The sequence below is a fragment of the Calidris pugnax genome, unplaced genomic scaffold (assembly GCF_001431845.1).
Source record: "Calidris pugnax isolate Ruff unplaced genomic scaffold, ASM143184v1 scaffold36, whole genome shotgun sequence".
In the NCBI taxonomy this organism is placed as follows: domain Eukaryota; kingdom Metazoa; phylum Chordata; class Aves; order Charadriiformes; family Scolopacidae; genus Calidris; species Calidris pugnax.
Genome location: NW_015090825.1, coordinates 192076 through 215247, shown reverse-complemented (window position 1 = coordinate 215247; position 23172 = coordinate 192076). Strand labels below are relative to the sequence as shown.

Sequence of the window (23172 nt, the reverse complement as noted above, 5' to 3'; positions counted from 1 at the left end):
TACTATGTCAGCATTTTAAATGGGTTTGGCTTAACCAGTCAGTTGAAAACAGAATAGCAAAGCAAATTAATTGCTTAGCCCAGAAGTCCTGATAATTTCCTGCATCTTCTATAGTACCACAAGAAATTCAATTAACATATTACATTAGTATTATGGTCCATTGTTAAATGTGTATTGGCTGTAAGTGAAGTATAGTGCCAGAATAAAACAATTATGCTGTCAGAAGTCACTGAAACAGATACAGTTTGACCAGAAAACAGAATCTGAGCTTTGATTGATCTTGTTTTACTATACCAGTATTAAGTATGCTACATTCATTTATTAGGAAAGCTTCATTTCACTCTTAAAAGCACCACACCATGTCTAGCATACACATGACCCTGTCCACTCAGTCTCCTTCACAGGAACCTCCCAATTTGTATTGCAATACCTTCTAACAAAAACATTAGCTCATCCTAAAGGACAAATGAATGAAGCTGCCCTGCTGCACTCTAAATTTTCCTCTGAAGGCAGCCAAAATAGGCATGCAGGCTGAAATTCCCCAGTAAGATCTTGCACAGATTTCTCTGACCCTAAAAAGGTCTAAAATTTTATTGCCCAAGAGAATTTTTGTAAGCATTAACTGCAACTGCAATGAACTTATTACCCATCTGCTTCCCCTAATTTCTTCTTCATTTGTTCTTACATCTCTTCAGATTAATCTCTACCTTTTGTATAACACTATTCCTATTTTCAGGTCTCCTCTCTACAAGAAATAGTGTCAGCCTATAAAACAGCTCTCAAACTATTTCATTTGTTTTCCAAGTCACTGGTACAGAGGTTTCTTCTATTAGTAACGCACACAGTATTTAGATGTGTGCATCGTCAGTTCTCAAGGTTATTCCATGATTTATTGCCTGTTATAACTTTCTGACTACAGCTCCTCACCATGTCTATGTTGTCACAGTTTAGTGAAGACCTGAGCTTCTTTTCTGTAGTGGGTACAATTAAGAAATTTCTGATATGAACAAGTAATTCTACCTTTCCACAAAAGTCTCCGTGCAATGCAGACACAGTTCCACTGGAGCTGGTTAAATACCTCAGATTCCTCAAGGTTCTTTTCACTCTTGAGAAGTTCACAAAATGTGTTCAAACCAGACCCAGTAAGTTTCACACAGAGTACAGACCCATTTAATCTAGCATGGCAAACAAAGGATAGCATCTCTGGTTTGCTTAGAACCATGCCAGTGAGGTAGGTGAAATCAACTGTTGCTGAGTTGTTTGGGGTTTTTGGGGGGATGTGTGTGTATGTGTTGTTGTTTTGGGGTTTTCTGTTGTTTATTTGGGGTTTTTTTGTTGTTTTTTGTTTTTCTTATATTGGACTGAAATTGTTAACCAACATCAACTAAAAGTTCTTGAAGCCTAGGAAGGTCACCATGTCAAAAGTCACCTCAACAAATTAAACTTTCCTCTCCCTCTGAGCAATAGGAGACAACGAACATCCAGGTTAACAACCTTTTGTAAATTATCATTTGCAAGTTTTGAAGGCTGTAATTCTTTGAGTCAATGATCCTAGAGAAAGGGCATTATGGTCTTGGTTATGAAATCACAGATTACTTCATAGGACATCAGGCAGCAGCCACACAACAGCTGAGGTCCAGTACCCACACCAAAACAGTCTGGGGACTGGGATGGAAGCAAGCCAAAGGAAAACAGTGCTGTAACACAATTTGTTCCCCTTGTGTACATCTTCCAGTACAGGGATCCAAGTGTGCTATAGTGTCACATGCAAACCAGAGTTTTAGTATTTGCACAAGACATCCCAGAGAACATGCTGCAGCATAAGTACCCTGAGACTGAGTGTTCCCCACGTCCAAGATAGGTCTCACATTATGGCTCTTCAGGCAGAAAGGAACAGCAGCTTTCCATTCCCAGCAATATACTGGGTTGTCTAAGCCCTGATATGCCTGCTTATTAAAAACCTCAAGCAGCTCCAAGGTAACACTAACACCACCAACTAAAGCATTTACTCCCAATAAAGACAGTTGAGGGTGATTTTAATCTCGGGAGAGCAAAAGGAAACAGAATCAATACTGGAGTGTAGCTGGTTAATGAGCTAACAGATAAGACTAAAAACCATCAAAAAGTGGAACAAAAGCAAGTATCCTAGTTCTTTGCCACTCGGTGTGGAAGCTGAAGCTACAAACTGTATTGCCACAAAAACAAAGACATACTCAGTCATAAGTATTCACCAGTTACCAGCACCAACTTCTAGCGGTCTCAAAGGGATGCAGAAAGAACACCTTTCATGTATTTGAGGCTCCAGTGGAATTAAAGACCCCCATGATAGGCTAGTATAAACAGCTAGGCTTTAAGGAAGGCTTTGACAACACTCAGTTTGCCCCCATGCTGTTGTCAACTCTGTAGAGTGAGAAGAGCGTTATGCTGTTTGGGTAGAGACTTCCACCAGCCCTCTCATATCATTCATACATTCCTGCAAGTGAAGATCACAAACTGAACTATGAAAGAAAATATAATCAAGCCTGGAGTACATTCCAGTTGGTTGGATTGTTCCAGGCACCGATTCAGTACAAGCACAATGTGGATAGGAGTAGTAATTGCTAGAACTACAGTCATTGACCTCATATCTACTTCTCCCTCTGCAAAAACTTGCAGGGAGTTGCTTCGGAAGGCGATCAGATGTTATGAAGGGTTGTGCATAACTAGTTTAAAGAAAAAATGTATTATCTTTTATCTGCGCTGCTGTAGGCAGAGGTCTATGAAGAGATGATAGATGGAGCTTTCAATTAGTTGGTCACACTACTACCATGCCATGCAAAAGTAATGAACTTCTAAACAGATCTGGTTTTCCAAGTGACCCTTCCAAATTATGGTTACGCTACTTAGGGTAATATAAATACTTCCCCTTGCCTCAGGTAAAGGGCATGGTGAATCACTGAGGCATCAGGTGTCTCCTTTGGGTTTACTCTTCAAACAGACAGACACCTTAACACCCAAAGAGATGCTTTTAACACAGTTCTAGAAAGACATGCCAAGGAGGGGCCTACAGGACACCAAATAATAGAAAAATATCAGTAGCAACATCAATGATGTGCTGGAGGAAGCCAGAATATTACTGAAGAACACTCAAAACTTAGTAAACTGTCAATGCTTAACTATATGCCAGCGCTGAACCTGTAGTTCCCTCTCATGAGAGGATCATAAGGATGCCAAGGACATTGGATTACCAGCAGAGAAATCCAACTTACACTTCGAGGAGGTCCACGGCGTCGGCCATAATAGCCACGTCGATAGCGGCGCCGGTCTGCAGCGTAGCGGCTGCCTTCTACAGGGACTCCATCTGGACCAGTGACATTAGCTGCTTCCGCACCCTAAAAGGCCAAAGGAAGGTAAGCCAGGGTGATACAAGAGAAAACCAACCAGGTACAGGGAGAAAACACAACAGGAAAGAGGCTTGTTTGCATCAGTTCCAAGCTACAGAGATTCCTTCCTCCAAAGTAACACAAAAGCAGGTCTGCTGTTCCCAACCCTGTATTACAAGAGTTATGATCATGAGTTAAGAACCTATCAGGCAGCCAGAGTTCAGAGGAAATAGGAAGAAGTAACTGATTAAAGACAAAAAACCACCCCAAAATCAAAAAAGCTTAGAAAACTCAAAAAGCCTTTGAAAAAGTAGAAGTGCAAAGAACCTGAAGGTTCTTACAGTCATTAAGCTACCAGACTCCCAAGACAAACTCTTCAGGGCAATATATGCATCAGTTAATGTTTATTGGGAAGAATGCAAGCTTCAAACGCTCTATCAAGTAATAATTAAAAGTTCTAGAAGCAATAGGATGTAATTAGAGTTATGATACATACCTAGAAACATTTTTTAGTGAAGCCTTTAAAATCAGATCTTCCACAGAAAAGCTGTATGAATGCCACCCACCACAGGGATTAACACATTAGCTGCTCCCCACTGGAGTGATGATAGCTCTGCTGGACCACCCCCCTAAATCCCCATCATCTCTCACCTTCTCTCCCTCGACCACATCAAATTCTACAGTCTCTCCATCACCAACACTGCGCAGGTATTTCCGCGGGTTGTTTTTCTTTATTGCCGTCTTTAAAGAAAAAAAAGATACAGGAAAATATGTTAGTTTAATCTTACTCATTTTCATACACACTCATAGCCCCGTAGATGAGGGAAGGACAGTGTTCTGCTACAACCCCAACTCTACATGTCAGATCAGTCACCACACCAAGATACTTCAAATACGTAGATGTCTCATTTCACAGGCTCTCCAGTACTCAGTCAGGGTTTACTCCTTTCTCAATACTCATGAGTTTACAAATCAGGTGTTGCTCCAGGAATCCCCTCTGTCAAGCCTACTGAATGAACATGAGCCAGCAGTGTGCCCAAGTGGCCAAGAAGGCCACCAGCATCCTGGCCTGTGTCAGGACTCTGTAGAGTGAGAAGAGCGTTATGCTGTTTGGGTAGAGACTTCCACCAGCCCTCTCATATCATTCATACATTCCTGCAAGTGAAGATCACAGACTGAACTATGAAAGAAAATATAATCAAGCCTGGAGTACATTCCAGTTGGTTGGATTGTTCCAGGCACCGATTCAGTACAAGCACAATGTGGATAGGAGTAGTAATTGCTAGAACTACAGTCATTGACCTCATATCTACTTCTCCCTCTGCAAAAACTTGCAGGGAGTTGCTTCGGAAGGCGATCAGATGTTATGAAGGGTTGTGCATAACTAGTTTAAAGAAAAAATGTATTATCTTTTATCTGCGCTGCTGTAGGCAGAGGTCTATGAAGAGATGATAGATGGAGCTTTCAATTAGTTGGTCACACTACTACCATGCCATGCAAAAGTAATGAACTTCTAAACAGATCTGGTTTTCCAAGTGACCCTTCCAAATTATGGTTACGCTACTTAGGGTAATATAAATACTTCCCCTTGCCTCAGGTAAAGAGCATGGTGAATCACTGAGGCATCAGGTGTCTCACTCCTTTGGGTTTACTCTTCAAACAGACAGACACCTTAACACCCAAAGAGATGCTTTTAACACAGTTCTAGAAAGACATGCCAAGGAGGGGCCTACAGGACACCAAATAATAGGAAAAATATCAGTAGCCACATCAATGATGTGCTGGAGGAAGCCAGAATATTACTGAAGAACACTCAAAACTTACTAAACTGTCAATGCTTAACTATATGCCAGTGCTGAATCCGTAGTTCCCTCTCATGAGAGGCTCATAAGGATGCCGAGGACATTGGATTACCAGCAGAGAAATCCAACTTACACTTCGAGGAGGTCCACGGCGTCGGCCATAATAGCCACGTCGATAGCGGCGCCGGTCTGCAGCATAACGGCTGCCTTCTACAGGGACTCCATCTGGACCAGTGACATTAGCTGCTTCCGCACCCTAAAAGGCCAAAGGAAGGTAAGCCAGGGTGATACAAGAGAAAACCAACCAGGTACAGGGAGAAAACACAACAGGAAAGAGGCTTGTTTGCATCAGTTCCAAGCTACAGAGATTCCTTCCTCCAAAGTAACACAAAAGCAGGTCTGCTGTTCCCAACCCTGTATTACAAGAGTTATGATCATGAGTTAAGAACCTATCAGGCAGCCAGAGTTCAGAGGAAATAGGAAGAAGTAACTGATTAAAGACAAAAAACCACCCCAAAATCAAAAAAGCTTAGAAAACTCAAAAAGCCTTTGAAAAAGTAGAAGTGCAAAGAACCTGAAGGTTCTTACAGTCATTAAGCTACCAGACTCCCAAGACAAACTCTTCAGGGCAATATATGCATCAGTTAATGTTTATTGGGAAGAATGCAAGCTTCAAACGCTCTATCAAGTAATAATTAAAAGTTCTAGAAGCAATAGGATGTAATTAGAGTTATGATACATACCTAGAAACATTTTTTAGTGAAGCCTTTAAAATCAGATCTTCCACAGAAAAGCTGTATGAATGCCACCCACCACAGGGATTAACACATTAGCTGCTCCCCACTGGAGTGATGATAGCTCTGCTGGACCACCCCCCTAAATCCCCATCATCTCTCACCTTCTCTCCCTCGACCACATCAAATTCTACAGTCTCTCCATCACCAACACTGCGCAGGTATTTCCGCGGGTTGTTTTTCTTTATTGCCGTCTTTAAAGAAAAAAAAGATACAGGAAAATATGTTAGTTTAATCTTACTCATTTTCATACACACTCATAGGCCCATATATGAGAGAAGGACATTGTTCTGCTACAATCCCAACTCTACATGTCAGATCAGTCACCACACCAAGATACTTCAAATACGTAGATGTCTCATTTCACAGGCTCTCCAGTACTCAGTCAGGGTTTACTCCTTTCTCAATACTCATGAGTTTACAAATCAGGTGTTGCTCCAGGAATCCCCTCTGTCAAGCCTACTGAATGAACATGAGCCAGCAGTGTGCCCAAGTGGCCAAGAAGGCCACCAGCATCCTGGCCTGTGTCAGGATGTGGCGAGTAGGGCCCGAGAGGTGATTGTCCCCCTGTACTGGGCACTGGTGAGGCCTCACCTTGAGTACTGTGTCCAGTTTTGGGCTCCCTACCATAAAAAAGATATTGAGGTGCTGGAGCGGGTCCAGAGAAGGGCGACAAAGATGGTGAGGGGTCTGGAGCACAAGTCTTATGAGGAGAGGCTGAGGGAGCTGGGGCTGTTCAGCTGGAGAAGAGGAGGCTGAGGGGAGACCTTATTGCTCTCTACAACTCCCTGAAAGGAGGGTGTAGAGAGGTGGGGGTCGGTCTCTTCTCTCAAGTCACAGGCGACAGGACAAGAGGAAATGGCCTCAAGTTGCGCCAGGGTAGGTTCAGGCTGGATATTAGGAAAAATTTTTTCACTGAAAGGGTTCTCAGCCATTGGAATGGGCTGCCCAGGGAGGTGGTTGAGGCACCATCCCTGGAGGTGTTCAAAAGACGGGTTGATGTAGTGCTGGGAGATATGGTTTAGTGATGGTGATGCTCTTTGTTTGTTGTGTGGGTATTTATTTTTGTCAAAATTAGGTTGACGGTTGGACAAGATGATCTTTAAGGTCCCTTCCAACCTAGAAGATTCTGTGATTGTGATTCTGTGAATATCCAGACCATTACATATTTCTGTATGAGCCGAGTTCACACCAAGTGTTTGATTTCCTGCAAGCCATACAAAAGCAGCTCTGGCAGCAACCGTGACCTGCTCCTTCACAGTCATTAGAAGACCTGTAGACCATCTACAGAGAAGTTAAGACCAGGAGCAATTTTGTAGAAGATAGCATTAACTATAAGGCGTCATGGCAACTCGAGAAGAATTACTAGAACTCTGGTGTTACATTAAAAAAAAGCATTTTACCTAAGCACTGTAATGGAGACCCCAAAAATTAGATAAGTCCCTAAGGAACACTGGAATAGTACCAGAATAGACAATCTGAGGCTTCATCATCATTTCTGGACTGAGACCCTGAAATGCTGTTAACAATATGATCAAAACCAGTTGAAAACCTCTTCAGACTCACAGGAACCCTCCAACCTCCTAAAACCATTTTTCAGCCTGTCAACTACAGATGCCTTTCACTCTGTGGAGTATTTCTAGCATTCCACAAAAGGCAGTTAGCAAGACAAGCCTCCTATCTGTTCATCTGGTAAGTGTTCACAAACTGGAAGAGGCCAGGGGAGATAAAAAAAACCCCAAAAAACATAGCACCAACCAAAACATACACATTGTACAAGCCAATCTAGGGGCCAGCTTTTTACTGAAGTTCTCATAGATTAAGACCAATCCACCTCAAGTTTTCTGATAGGGGCATCTTTTGCTAGCATGAAGGAGGCAGGTGCAGATCCAGCAGACAGAAGCACGCACAGGAATAGAGGCACAAATCTGGCTTAATAGATGGGATGCAGGGCAGAAACAGAAGAGACAGTTTTCCTATCTGTTGCAGTTCAAGTGAAACAAGCAGAATGAAGATCAGTCGAGTTGTTGCCCCTGCGTGGCAACTGCAGTCATTCAGTCAAACAATAGCCCAAAAATATTTCCCACTGAAGAAAAAGTTCTAATCAGTTTGAAGTTGAACTTGACCAGTTTAGGAAAAGTATTCTCATTGTTACTGAATACAGTCCCCTTCGTGTTTTAGGCAACAAGCCAGCATGTCCTTGTAGCCCTATATCTAGCCACACCTTTCCCTGTACCCTGCACAACTTAAGGAAGAATGCAAGAGTGTACATATTATTGCTAGCAAAACAAAAACAACCCAAGAGCAGGGCTTTTTTTTTTTTTTTTGATACAGGAAGGGAATGAGCTGCTCAAGTGAATTCTTTGGGGAATTACTTTACAAAGCAGAGACTCCCACCATCAGCTGAGACAGCTTTGTTTGCTTTCTGCTGACCTATTAGTGGAACTGCCCCATTTCTAAAATCAGCTGGAAGTGCTAGATTTCCACAAATGCTATAATACCAGCACTAAAATCATTATCTTCCCTGCAGATTAAGGGCTTAATTCCTTCACCACCCCTTGTACTGAGACAACCGACTCAAAGTCATAAGACTTGTGCTGTGCATATGACAGAGATGTCAACAAGCTGCATTTCAAACTCCTTCCTCGTAAATGCAGAGGAAGAAAGAACTACCAGATCTCTTTTCAGCAGAGGGTGTACTTACAATTAATCAAACTCCTCAAACATCCTCTAATAAGGGTAATAGAAGATAAATTCAACAGGATTCCACATGTTCTGTTCCAGCTTCAGGAATAGAAACTTCAAGATTCAGAGTTGCAGTTGAATAACGTGCCAATAGGAGAAAGTGGCTACCACACACAGGAGGCTGGAGTTTGTTTCATAAAGACAACCAGGAACAATTTTGAGTAAGTCCTAGAATTCAGAGCAGAAACTAGACTACTTTACTACTTACTACTTCAGCTGCAGGTAAACATTGCTGAAATAAGCCTCTAACAAGCCTAAACTCTAAGTTTGATGAAAATACTTTTACTCTGTATATCCAGAGGGGAGAAAGCACTGTTCTCCCTGTTACTGTTCACCAACATCCTTCAGGATTCAGCTGCTTTGATTCAAAAGACAGACATTTTGTGTTAACACAGACAGCACTCAACAATTAAGACAGAGCCTTTCCTTTCCCAAGGGGACGCTAATGAACAGACAGCTTTAAGAATCTTCAGAGCCAGTCTGGTATTTTGTTTGGAAGAGTTCTTTCCATATCCTCATGATATCACCACATCATGTGCCCATCCAGCACTGTCACAGCAACAGCCAAGATTTGTTACGCCACTTACTGCTGCACGTAAATGAGGCTGTGCCCAATGAATACAACCCAGTGAAGAAGACAACAGACCTGTGCAGCAGAAGAGCTTAACTCTTCCTCACTGCTTGTCCATTTAAACTACACCTAATTAAATTGGGACTTCCCTGGCTACTGACACTTTTAATGGTCTTGAATTGCAAGATCCTCCTTCCCCCCTGCCCCAAGACACACTCCATCCACCCCCCAAGGCAGATGGATCCCCGTTGCTTGCACCACCTCTAACTGACACAGTGCCCTAGATAACGTTAAAGGACATCAATAGCACCTTGCACGAACCATCCGACCAAGGATGGATGTGAGGAAGACAAAGCAGGTGAAGCACTGCCCTTCCCCAAAACGCTGCTTGGGTCCCCCCCACGAGAAAAAGGGTTAATTCAAAGCAAGCCATGCATGCCCTAAAGAGAAAAGCATTTTAATCTGTACTAGGTTTATAAATAGCATCCAATAGCCAGACACCGAGCGTTAACCCCCCATTCCAATCATGAGATCGGCCTGTTCCCTCCCCACTGCGGATGCGTGCTGGGGAGGAGGCTGTATCTATTCAACTAGGTCAGCCTTATTCTGAAGGGATTAGGCATGTAATCCAGCCCCTCCCGGGACAGGCAGGGGGAGGAGGGGCAGAACCGGGCAGGAACCCCGGAGAGGGAGCTTGCAGCAGGATGTTTGCTTACGCCATGGATTTGTCTCCCTCGCTGGGCGGGCCCCGTCCATCCGCTGGCCCTGCCGAGCCAAGCGCTCCGGGCAGGAGCTCCGGACAGAAAGCCCCAGGCTCTGCTAGGGAGGACGTTCCTGCAGAGGAATGGCTGGAGATGGAAGAGCTGAGGGAACACCCAATTACAGCCAACCCAGGCCAGAGCTGGAAGCTAGATCTACTCTGGACGCACAGCCCACCAACAGGGTTGATCAGATGCAACCCTGCACTGAATTTCACTGAATTTTTTTAGAGTTGGAAGGGACCATAGAGATCATCTAGTCCAACCCCCCTGCTGAAGCAGGATTGCCTAGAGCTTGTCAGAGCATGTCACTCAGGAGCATCCAGGCGGGTCTTGAAAATCTCCAAGGAAGGGGACTCCACACCCTCCCTGGGCAGCCTGTTCCAGGGCTCTGCCACCCTCACTGTGAAGAAGTTTCTCCTCATATTTGAGTGGAACCTCTTGTGTTCCAACTTGTGCCCGTTGCCCCTCGTCCTCTCAGTGGGAACCACTGAAAAGAGTCTGGCTCCCTCCTCCTTCAACCCTCCCTTGAGATACTTGTAGGCGTTGATAAGGTCTCCCCTCAGCCTTCTCTTCTCCAGACTAAAGAGTCCCAGCTCTCTGTCTCTCCTCATAAGGGAGATGCTCCAACCCCTCCATCATCTTTGTTGCCCTACGCTGGACTCTCTCCAGTAGTTCCCTGTCTCTCTTGAACTGGGGAGCCCAGAACTGGACGCAGTACTCCAGTTGTGGCCTCACCAGTGCAGAGTAGAGGGGGAGAATGACTTCCCTTGACCTGCTGGCTACACTCTTCCCTATACAACCCAAGATACCATTGGCCTTCCTGGCCGCAAGAGCACACTGTTTACTCATTGCCATTTTACTGTCCACCAGGACCCCTAGATCTTTCTCTTCAGTAGTTGCCTCTAGCAGGTCCACCCCTAACCTGTACTGGTACCTGACATTTTTCTTCCCCAGGTGCTCTCTCAGTCTCTCCTCATAAGGGAGATGCTCCAACCCCTCCATCATCTTTGTTGCCCTACGCTGGACTCTCTCCAGTAGTTCCCTGTCTCTCTTGAACTGGGGAGCCCAGAACTGGACGCAGTACTCCAGTTGTGGCCTCACCAGTGCAGAGTAGAGGGGGAGAATGACTTCCCTTGACCTGCTGGCTACACTCTTCCCTATGCAACCCAAGATACCATTGGCCTTCCTGGCCGCAAGAGCACACTGTTTACTCATTGTCATTTTACTGTCCACCAGGACCCCTAGATCTTTCTCTTCAGTAGTTGCCTCTAGCAGGTCCACCCCTAACCTGTACTGGTACCTGACATTTTTCTTCCCCAGGTGCAGGACCCTACACTTTTCCCTGTTGAACCTCATGAGGTTCTTCCTTGCCCAGCCCTCCAGCCTGTCCAAGTCTCGCTGGATGGCAGCACGGCCCTCTGGGGTGTCAGCCACCCCTCCCAGTTTGGTATCATTAGCAAACTTGCTGAGGATACACTGTCCCCTCATCCAGGTCACTGATGAATATATTAAACAGCACGGGTCCAAGTATTGACCCCTGGGGGACTCACCACTCACCATGTGCTCTCTCTGAAACGTCACACCAGTTTTGCCCAGTCCTCACCGCGACAGGATTTCAGCCAGAGGAGATGAGGAAAAAAAAGTTCCACACATACACACACCCCACACCAGTTTACATTTAGGTGAATAATCTCCACAGGTGAAAGAGACAAAACAATACAGATAATACTAGCTTGCTGTTGGCTTTCACTGTCTGTGTCTCTACAGGCAGCCTTCCCAAGCAGAATAATAACTGATCCATGTTATCTCTGTTATCAGCACAACAAACATTTTCCAGGCTATCTTCTCACAGGTCTAAGGGAGACCTCACTTGCCTTCAAGGTAGTTTTGCAGTGCCGCCTATCCAGAATGTGTTTCTGCTACTGGAACTCTTCCCACCTTCCTCTGGAAGCTCCCCTGGAGCTCCCATGAGGCTGCAGATGCAGGATCTGTATCAGCATGCACACAAGTCATGGTCATTACAGAAGGAGGGTGACCATTAGAAACTGGTACATGCATTAAGAGCACTTGCTCCCAGACCACTAACTGAACTGGGAATGTGTACTGACAAGCTTCCTGACATCTTCCCTCCTTACGGGCACTGGACTTACTCTGTCCCAGCTTCACCCATTTTAGGGCTAACCAGTCTACACCCCTTGACCCCGAGAAACTGTTAGCACAGGCTATTTAGTCACCAAGCCACAAAAACTAATCTAACTCTCAATGTTGATCAGCATGTTTAGCACAGCTACATAAGCACATATCCTCATCCTCTGTGACCACGTCTGAGGGCAAGGATCCTGGTAATACTTGATGGAAATACTGCCATTTATACCACAGAGAAAGCTCACACATTTAAGAATCACATGGGCCAGCAGACATTTCATATGGGAGAGGCTCCAGGGACAATATTCCCTTTTCTGTCAAAGTCTCAGATAATGCAAAACCAGACCTGAGCCAAGTAATCAGTTTATATCAGCACGAAGACAGCATCCTCTGTCTTCCCATTAGTTGGCTGTGACTTAAGAGTCCCAGTATAAACTTAGAACAGCCCACCGGCGGTTCAAGGAAACCGTCAATAAAAAGCTGCTGGGCAATCTCTGCCTGCTTGGGCACACTTGGCACACAGCCTTCCCCCTCTTTTTCCTAAGAGCAGCTGCCTCCCGCAGCAACAGCTGATGGCAACCCAGGCTGGTCAAGAGCCAGACTAGATCACTTTCTCTCCAATACCAGGGAGGGCAGACAGAAGAGACCAGCAAACAAAAAGCATAGGAAGAAACAGAAGACACGAGGAGCACAAGGAAATAGGGGGGGGGAAGGACAGACAAGTAGCAAGGTATTTACAGAACAAGAGTCATCCTCTCAGGGAAGGGACAACGAAACAAAACCACACCAAAGACACCCCCAAAACCCCTTAGTGTTCAAATCAGAGCAGACAACAGAAAGCATAAATAGTTATAATACCTACTTCTTCAGTTATAACTTCACAGAGAAGGAAAACACACCCTAATGCTACTCCCTGAAGATTGTAATGTGTATGTCCAGTCAATGTATTTGTGGTAAATGTTCTAAGAAGCCAGGACAAGGTTGGGTGGCTGTTTCAGAAGTTGCATTAGAAACCTATCGTAGTACACATCTCCAAGTACAATCATTGCTGTCTTACCTGATGAACAAACACATCTTCTTTGGTATCATTTCTGTGAAAAGAAAGTGAGAAGTCATAAGAGTTTAGACTAAGGGATTTAAATAGAAATCCCTGACTTCACAAGTGAAGCCCTCCTCCCCCCAGCCTGTAGTACATCCCCTGGATTCCTTACATTCTGTCTAAGTCTATGCTACCAAGACCCTGCTCTGAATTTTCAGGGTCATAAGCTTGACAGCAGAAAGGACTCCCCACCCTTCAGAAGTGTGAGGGGACAGGCGGGGAGGTTCTCCCTAATCTGCTGGCAAAGGTTCAATATTTTGTTTTGATACAGAGCAGAATTAATGACTACACCTCTTGCCTTTCACTAGTCTACCCTCCCAAAAAAAACTTCCACAGGGGCTGCAACCTGAGCTGTTATCCCAGAGGTCAAGCAAGACTATCAACAGGACTGGCCACAGCTGTTGACAGAGCTCTCCTTTCAGTGAAACTCAAAGCAACCATGCACAAGAGGTGTTAGAGTCCATTAGAGGGTGACATGAACATGAGGTTGTCTGAGATTAGGCCAGCCAGTTCAGGCTTCCGCATGCAAAAACACAAAGACAGGTCTGAGACCTTGATTCTGTGTTCCCCTACAAAAGAAAATGCCTAGGCCCTGCCGTCTGTTCACTCAATTCCTTCTCTACACAAGGAACAGGTGGGTCAAAGAGTTTATGAAGATAATGTATAATCCAAAAACTTGTTGCACTGGACTGAAGTAACAGTAGACGTCAGTTTAGGAAGAAAACTGACAAGTTGTTACACCATATCCAGTGGCAGGCTCTCACATCAACTGCTCTGAAAGCCTTTAAGAGTACCTGATAATTCAAGCTTTTCTTCTAAGCTTATGTTAACACTGGATAGTAGCCTCCAGAGACTGGCATCAGTACTGTAGAGGACTGCCTTCCGATCCATGAAACAGGGCTCTTCTACCCCTTTTCTACAGTGTCCAACTCATCCAAATCCACCTGCTGTGTAACTTGGATTACACAGACTTGCAGGACACAATAACTTGCCAGGTATGTCTTTTGCAAGACAAGCATTCACCATGCAGGAGCTTTGTTTTTCATAATGTACACAAGACATTTAAGCCCCTCAACCTCACAGATATTCCAGCCTTAAAAGCCAGTTTCCTCCAGTAACTGCCAAGTGCAGGTCTTTTGCACCTAGGGGTGAAGCGTGATCACTTACAGATATTTGGATTATTTATACCATTCAGAAGTTTGTTCACATTCAGAGGAGAAGAAAGAGATACAAAGACAGAACTTCTATGAACCCAGGCCTGGATATCTTCAGTTAGATAATGTCAGAGAATCTCAATGTCCATTTAGGCATCAGTTAATACTTGAATTTTTATCCAGAAGTACTTCCCCTCATCCTCCAAGCTTACTTGCACTTAAAGTTTAAAAAAAAGAAAAAGCCAGGATGTCACAAAAGAACATACAGCTCATTAAAGGTGTAGTATCAATAAATGTGAGAAACAAGTAAGAAATCCATGATAAGTCTGAACCTTTCTTTTTTCTCCCCATGCACCCTCCATTGAAGGTTGTGTGTAAGGGAGGGTAGAGTCCCTTGAGACTATATCCACATTTGTTGAACACCCAGCCAATTCTGGCCATCAACTGCATGAACTTGTAATCAGGTCCCTGGGCCTCTGCTGCAATTACTAACGCATGACATTATCTGTACTATGAGTCTTAGTACAGTAAATACAACTATCATAATTTAAACATACCTGTTGATAAAGCCATATCCATTTCTGACATTGAACCACTTGACTGTGCCAACAACTTTGGTGGCTGAAAAGAGGAAGTTAAAGAGAATGTTACAAAAGTATTTTCATACCTGCACATGAAGTCACAACCAAATCTATTCTGCTCCCTTAACACTCGAAGGGTACCTTCACATTCCACTTCAGTTTATACAAACACAGGAGCAGTAAGCAGTGCTTTCACCTGCTGTTCTTCACCCAGCAGTTTACCACCCAGCATCTAGAATGAAGTCCAGCTCTATTTTCAGAATTGGCCGCATGTCCCTTTTTTATTCAACCCAGAAACGGGCAGTGAAGCTGCAAATCCCACTGCCATTCATCTGTTCTCTTTAGCTTAGAAGCTAGACGTGAAACATAGCTGAAGAAAGCTGTTTGAAAGTCCTCTCAGAGTTACCCTTCCTTTCTTCCTTGGAAAGGAGAACTGGCCAAAGAAGCAATAACATAAACCACAGCAACTCTCAAGTGGAAAGACAGCACACCCGTATTTTGGACAAGCTCTTCCTTGCATTGTCAACACCACTCTAACCAAACAAGACCCCAGAAGCTGTTTTTTTTTGTGTGTGCATTTTGTTTGGTTTTTTTTTTTTATATATTCCTACTTCTAGATATCCAATTTACCAGTTACCAACTGTAACTGTATGTTCCAAAGGAAGACAAGCTCCCGACTCAACAGCATCTTATTTAGAAGCCATAATGCAGCGTCTTATAGGATCTGGCAAAACCTGTTCCTCCAACATATACGTGTGGGAGGAACTCAACGGCAATGGAGGTAGCTCAACCTCTCCTTCCCTCTCAGCAACTGGGTGGAGGCCACAAGCTTGTGCTTTTTAAACCTACAGAAAAGAGAGAATTTGGGGCTCTAGATTTTAGTACATGTTACTTAGAACATATTATGATCACAACTATCTAAGCAATTTACATAGTACTTGTTTGAAAGGGTCTAGTCACCTACAGATGACTGCTAGTTAAAAACCTTACATATGTTTAGGGGGTGGGAGGAAACCAAGAAGCAATTAAAAGGAAAATAGCCTAGAGAGAATCTCCTGTTCAGAAGTCCAAGCCAGTCTGCTAGAGGCAGAACACACTGCAAATCATTACCTTCATCTGCTCTACACCTGTATTCTTCCCTAAACATCCACTAGATGACAGAGCTAGACAGACCTTTGGTCTCACACCGTCTTGCCATTCTTATATATCCCTTAGACAGACAAAAAGAGTAACCTCCTCCTCCCCAAATAGACAGCTAAAGTAGGAATGTTCACTGATAGCAACCCATTGCAGTACTGTTGTTGATACTGAAAGTAATAAGAGGGCATTTCTCATTGCACCTGTAGAAGTGAAAGTTTTGGTCTTTAATATATTTTTTTAGCAAAAAAAAAAGTTCATATTTAGAAGAAGCAAAGCCATGTTAAGACTAAGCCAGTTCTTAGAGGAAAGGGCTCCACCTAGTACAGCATCCATACCCAAGACTTCTTGGTTACAGACATAAAGACCCTAAGTTCCCACTGCTTAGCACTGATTCACTAGCAATAACAATCCTCAGCAGCAACACTTATAGTTGTGTTTTTCAGTTTAGTTTCATGGGTATGTCACTGTGGAAGGGGTGTCTGTACCTAAAGGCACTGGCTACATACAAGATCTCACTCATTAAGACAGAAGTCAACCAGGGATGAAGCAGAGGGAAAGGGGGAAGCACAGAATCAGGTGCCAATGGCACACACAGATTTTTAGCCTGCTTTAAGAAACAAGGCTAATACCACTGACTCTTCCACCATTGTCCCTTCCCTCCCCCACAAAATAGCTATTGAATCTGTTGGGCTACTTCAGTCAGATCAGGGAGAGAGTGAGAAACCTAGGAAGCCTGAGGAAAACCCTCAGAGGAGTCAGAAAGCTGGTGGAAGGAGAGGTTGTCAAAAAAGTCACTCTACATGGTCAACTGGCTGCTGATAAACGCAAGTCCACACACACAGCTTCAGAGCAGCATTGCTCCTTTTGCACAAGCTGCCAGAGACCAGGGGTGAGTCTCCAATATATTCCCTAAAACAGCATAAGGGGAAATACCACTCCCTACCCACATTAGTCTTACAGTCTCCCCTCAGCACGACAGTGGGGGAAAAGACCATCAGACACAATAGCACGACACTGAACATCCACGTGGCCATGGTGCAACCATTGCAGAGCCTGAGCTGTCACAGCAGGGAGATGAGGCAAGGAGGAAGACAAGCCCAGAGTAAGCCATAACCAGTTTTACTGACAAGTCAGAGAAGAGAGCTGGTGTGATGACACCTATCCCACTAGCAAGTGAAAGCCTGCATATTTCTACAAGATGCTGTACTGTGATGCTGTCAGAGGAAACACTCATCAGCCACTCCCACCCATGCCAAAATAGCCTCTTCATTAGTTTTAACAAGGAAAGCCAAAGTTTCCTGTGACCAAGAGAGAAGAGAAAGTTGATTAGCCGTTATCCTTATTCCTAGAAGTCAGACATTTGGATGCCCTGGGCAAACATCAGACCTTGCTTCTAATGGGATCTTTGTAAGAGAAAACTTAAGTGAACATGATTACAAGATCATTAACGGGGACATTTGAGGTGGACTTGATTGTATGTCTATTTTCCATTAGCATTATCAATGATCATTTTCCTTACAACTCCTGCTAAAAAGCTTGCCTAGCAATAAGGCCAGTATGAAAAACCATCACCACAATGGTTCTCCTTTTCCTGCTAGACCAGAAAAGGCACTTGTGCCTTCACTTTCCCCCCCCTCTCGCCCTGCTCTCCAAGCAATAGCAACAGGTGAACAAAATAAAAACATTACCAAGAATGAAACAAGCCACATTAAGGGAAGAAGCAACCAGACATGCCAACAGATACAGATGTGCCTTGACTGATAACTGACAAATCAGATAACAGAACAGAGGAAAAACACACCAACAGCACCTCCAATTTCTAGAAGGATTTGCTAGAATCCTTCCTGACTCAGCTCCAGAGAAATCCTCCTCTATTTGCTGCTGTACAACCTCAGTCTTTCCCTTCCAAAGAGGGAACGAGGATACTTGTCTTTCCTCTGTGAAGTTCAGGACCCCATGCTAGTCCTCAGCCTCAGCTTTCTCTGCCTGGCTAGCCTCTCAAAGTTAGGCAGTTACAAACAGCAGATCCCCGTTTCCACCTTTTCAACAGGTTGATCCTGTTCAGGCACAACAAGGAAACGTTAGCTGTGCGCCGGGCTTGAGCGCCGAGAGGGCAACTTGGCATTTCACTTGCATATTAAATCGTAGAATCATTCAGGTTGGAGAAGACCCTTGGGATCACAGAGTCCCAACCATCAACCCTCCTCTACAAAGTTCTCCCCTACACCATCTCCCCCAACACCACATCTAAACGGCTCTTAAAACACATTCAGGGATGGTGACTCAACCACCTCCCTCCCTGGGCAGCCTATTCCAGTGTCTGACGGCTCTTTCTGTGAGGAATTTTGGTTGGTTTTTTTTTTTTTCCCCCCTAGTGTCCAAGTCTAAACCCATCCTGTCACAGCTTGGAGCCGTTCCCTCTCCTCCTATGGCTAATTACCTGCGAGACCACCACCGACCCTCCCTACAGCGTCCTTTCAAGTAGCTGTAGAGAGTTGAGGAGGTCTCAGCCTCCTCTTCCTCAAACTGAGGGGGAAAAAAAAAAACAAACACAACAACCAAACCCCCCCCAAAAAAAAAAAACCCAACAAAACCACCTGAGGGCCACAGAGGGGGCACCACCTGGTTTAGCAGCAACCCCTTTCTAAGGTGTGTGTGGGGGAATGTCCCCTCAGGGCAGCAGGTGCCGGGAAGCCCCCTCAACATGGCTGCGCTTCACTCCTCTATTCCCTGCCCGGTCCCGGAGAAGTTACGAGCAGGGCCCGTCCACTCACCCAACACTTTTTTCTCCGTCTCAGGCGCGGTGGTTGCGCTGGTAGTGGAGGAAGAAGCGGCGGTAGATGCGGCCGCCTCAGCAACAGCCGCACCCGGCGCGGCGGCGGTAGCGCTGACAGGGCTCTTGGGCTTGGCGTCCGGCGGGGGCGGCGCGGGGGTTGCAGCCGGGGCGGCGGCACCGGCATCGGTGGTAGTAGTGGTGGTGGTGATCGTGGCGGTGGTCGTCGTGGCAGCGGTGGTGGTCTCCGCCGCCTCGCTCATGGTGGGTGAATGGATGGCGGGAGGGTGAGGCGGTCGGTGCGCGGCGCTGAGCGTCCCTCGGGCCCCGCGCTGGGTCTTACTGCCCCCAAAATGGCCCCGCCGAAGTTTTAACACAGTCAGCGGGGGCCGGCGCCGGCAACTCGCGCCGCCTCATTTGCATTTAAAGGGGCCGCGCCGGCGTAGAGGGAGGGAGGGAGGGAGCGGTCCCCCCCCCACGTCGTGGGCCCGGCCTGCGAAGGAAGGAGGCTGACACGCGTGGGTGGGCGGAACTCCGGCCGTTTTACGCCGCGTGCGGGGCGCTGCGGGTATAGACGTGGGTCTGGCGCGCGTGTGTGTGCGGGGTGTGTGTGTGTGTGTGTACGTGCGTGGGGCGTGCGCGCGGCCGCGGCGTGGAGCGGAGCGGGGAGGGGGGGAAGGGGCACGCGCATCCGTGTCCGTGGGGACCCCTGCGCGCGGGCACGGCTGTTTATGTGTATAGATATCTATATAGTTATATACATATATAGATATAGACGGCGGTGCGTGGGAGCTGCCCCTGGGTTCCCCGCGTGGGCGAGCGCGGCTGAGGCACAACGCCCGCCCCTGCGTGGGCGACCGGAGGACGGTGGCGGCGCGGGGGGAGTGTGTGTGTAATGATGCTGTTGCGGGGGGGTGTGTGTGTGCGTGAATGAGTGGGTGGGTGCGTGGGACAGGGTGCCCCCCCACTCCTCCCTCCCCTTCCCCCCCACCGGTGCCGTGGCTCCGGTTTCTTTCCGTGGTGTCCCCCCGTGGTGTCCTTCCAGCTCGCGTCTCCCGTGACACATAGTTTCCCACTCACACCCCCCCCACTGCTGCCTCATCACCGTGACATGACCCCACGTCCATCCCGCCCCCACTAGTGGTCTTTCCACCACGTTCCTGCTCTTTCCTGCAGTTTCCACGCCAGCACCCCCAGTCCTTGCACCACGGTCCCACCACATCCCTTCCCTGAGTTGCCTCTGCGTTGGGTCTGGCCTTCTCCACCAGATGGATGCCTCCACTGAAGGTCACCCAGCCTTCGCCACCTCCTGAAGTTCTCCTTTGCTCCCCTGCGTGCCTGTGCTCCGAGAGCGTGATCCTGGTGGGTTTTCCCCGTGTACCCCCTCCTGATCCCCACTTCTCGACAGTTCCTCGTTAGTCCCCACAACAAAAATGACGGCCTTTGGAGAGTGTCCCTTGCTGAACATCATCATAGAATCACAGTCAGAATGGTCAGAGTTGGAAGGGACATCAAAGATCATGGAGTTCCAACCCCCCTTCCATGGGCAGGGACACCTCCCACCAGACCAGGTTGCTCAAGGCCCCATCCAGCCTGGCCTTGAACCCCTCCAGGGATGGGGCAGCCACAGCTTCCCTGGGCAACCTGTTCCAGTGTCTCACTACCATCAGAGTGAAAAATTTCTTCCCAGTATCTAATCTAAATCTCCCCTCTTCCAGTTTGAAGCCATTACCCCTCGTCCTGTCACTACATACCCTTGTAAAAAGTCCCTCTCCAGCTTTCTTGTAGACCCCATTTGGACACTGGAAGGCTGCTGTAAGGTCTCTCTGGAGCCTTCTCTTCTCCAGGCTGAACAACCCCGACTCTCTCAGCCTGTCCTCATAGCAGAGGTGCTCCAGCCCTCTGAGCATCTTCATCACCCTCCTCTGGACTTGCTGCAACAGGTCCATGACATTCTTATGCTGAGGACTCCAAAGCTGGACAAAGTCCTCCAGGTGGGATCTCACGAGTGCAGAGTAGAGGGGCAGAATCACCTCCCATGACCTGCTGGATACAGTTCTCTTGATGCAGCCCAGGATGGGGTTGGATTTCTGGGCTGGCACTGCCGGCTCATGTTGAGCTTCTTTTCCACCAACATTCCGAAGTCCTTCTCCTCAGGGCTGCTCTCAGTCCATTCTCTGGCTGTACCCACCCCTCAGGTAGCAATGCCGACATCAGCTCTGAAGCAGTCTCAGATGAAGTGTTCACTGGAAGGCACACCTTAAGGGATGGTTTAAGCTGCCCGAGATCTCACCTATTGAAACTCCTCCAGAACCTTGAACCTGGGTTTGACAGATCACAGAATCACAGAATCACATGGGGTTGGAAGGGACCTCTGGAGATCATCTAGTCCAACCCCCCTGCCAAAGCAGGTCCATCCAGAGCAGGTTGCACAGGAACGCGTCCAGTCGGGTCTGGAATGTCTCCAGAGATGGAGACTCCACCATCTCTTTGGGCAGCCTCTTCCAGGGCTGTGCCACCTACATGAGGAAGTTCCTCCTCATGTTTAGATGGATCTTCTTATATTCAAGTTTGTGCCCATTTCCTCTTGTCCTGTCCCTGGGCACCACTGAAAAAAGACCAGCCCTGTCCTCTTGACACCCATCCTTTAAGTATTTATAGGCATTGATCAGATCCCCCTTCAGTCTTCTGCAAACTAAAAAGACCCAAGTCCCTCAGCCTCTCCTCGTAAGGGAGATGCTCCAGGCCTCTCATCATCTTTGTAGCCCTCTGCTGTCCCCTCTCCAGCAGTTCCCTGTCCTTCTGGAACTGGGGAGCCCAGAACTGGTCCCAGTGCTCCAGATGGGACCTCCCCAGGGCAGAGCAGAGAGGGAGGATAACTTCTCTGGATCTGCTGGTCACACTCTTCCTGATGCACCCCAGGATGCCATTGGCCTTCTTGGCCAGAGGGGCATGTTGTTGGCTCATGGTCATCCTGTTGTCCACCAGGACTCCCAGGTCTTTTTCCTCAGAGGTGCTCTCCAGCAGGTCAGCCCCCAACCTGTCCTGGTGCAGGGGGTTATTCCTCCGCAGGTGCAGCACCCTACACTTGCCTTTGTTGAAGTTCATCAGGTTCCTCTCTGCCCAGCTCTCCAGCCTGGCCAGGTCTCGCTGTATGGCAGCACAATGTCAGGGCCAAAAGAAGAAGATGCTACAACACTGTGATGGGACCCTCCCACAGCTGCAAACAGACTAAGGCACAACTACTCGAGTGAGATTGATAATGAGCTGTTTTGAAATTCCAACCGCTTTCGGAGCGTTCGGAGGTATTTCCACCCTCACAGGCATCACTGCTGCCAGTTCAATTACTTACACCATTTTCTAAATCCTGGATGGAAATTATTACTACAGTTCTCCTCACAGCATCCCACTCTACGCATAAGAAACACAAAAATTAATTTTTGTCCCCTAGTTTTTAATCCTCCGCTCTATGTTAATGTCATCATTTTATAATTATGTCACTTTGTGTCATGTTCAGAGTGCGTGAAAATTTCTCTGAGGGTGCTCATTTGCATAAATTTTGAGAGGAAGGCTTATTGCGCTAAGTCGAATGTGTTATCAAAATTCAGGCACTCCAGATACCAAATTTCTTTTCAATGAAGTCTTTAATTACTTTTTTCTTCCTCAAGCTAATTTTAGAGTTTTATTGAAAAGCCCATTCAGCAAAAAAATTACAGCCTACAAGCTGTGGAAATGTATTGTGCTTTATTCCATTCCTTTGTAGAAAATTGGCCATGGTTTTCGACTTCTTCTTTTTTCTATTATTTTAATAATGACAAAACGTAAGAATTACAGAGTAGTCTTAGTTTTCCTTTTCTTGCTGACAATTGGTAATACGGTTCCTTTCCTTCAGTATTCAATCTCTTTTAAAAAATTACGTTGGAAGAAATTAATCCACCAACTTGGGTAATAAAAAATTATAACTGGTGCATGTGGAGACTAATTTCTGCGCCTCTCTACATTTTCTGAATGCTTCCTATCAAGTAATTCTAAATAACTATTTTATAAAATTTAGAACATTACAGAATCTGAGGATAGTTGAGGTTGGAAGGGACCTCTGGAAGTCATCTGGTCCAACCTCCTGCTCAAGCAGGGCCACCTAGAGCTGGTTGCCCGGGGCTTCCTATCAACTAACTCTAAATAACTATTTTATAAAATTTAGAACATTACAGAATCTGAGGATAGTTGAGGTTGGAAGGGACCTCT

The 23172-nt window shown here is 46.2% G+C and overlaps 1 protein-coding gene across 1 annotated transcript in view; it reads right to left on the bottom strand.

Moving 5' to 3' along the window:
* The window catches only part of YBX3 (Y-box binding protein 3), a 28824-nt gene extending 9504 nt beyond the window's left edge, over positions 1-19320 (bottom strand). The window contains exons 1-5 of the mRNA XM_014940186.1: positions 18929-19320; positions 14991-15054; positions 13238-13271; positions 6063-6152; positions 5298-5420 (exon numbers count right to left, since the gene is read on the bottom strand). Coding sequence (XP_014795672.1) covers positions 5298-5420; positions 6063-6152; positions 13238-13271; positions 14991-15054; positions 18929-19190 — 573 coding nt within the window. The 5' untranslated portion in view covers positions 19191-19320. The remainder of the gene's footprint in view (positions 1-5297; positions 5421-6062; positions 6153-13237; positions 13272-14990; positions 15055-18928) is intronic.
* Between the last annotated feature and the right edge of the window lie 3852 nt (positions 19321-23172).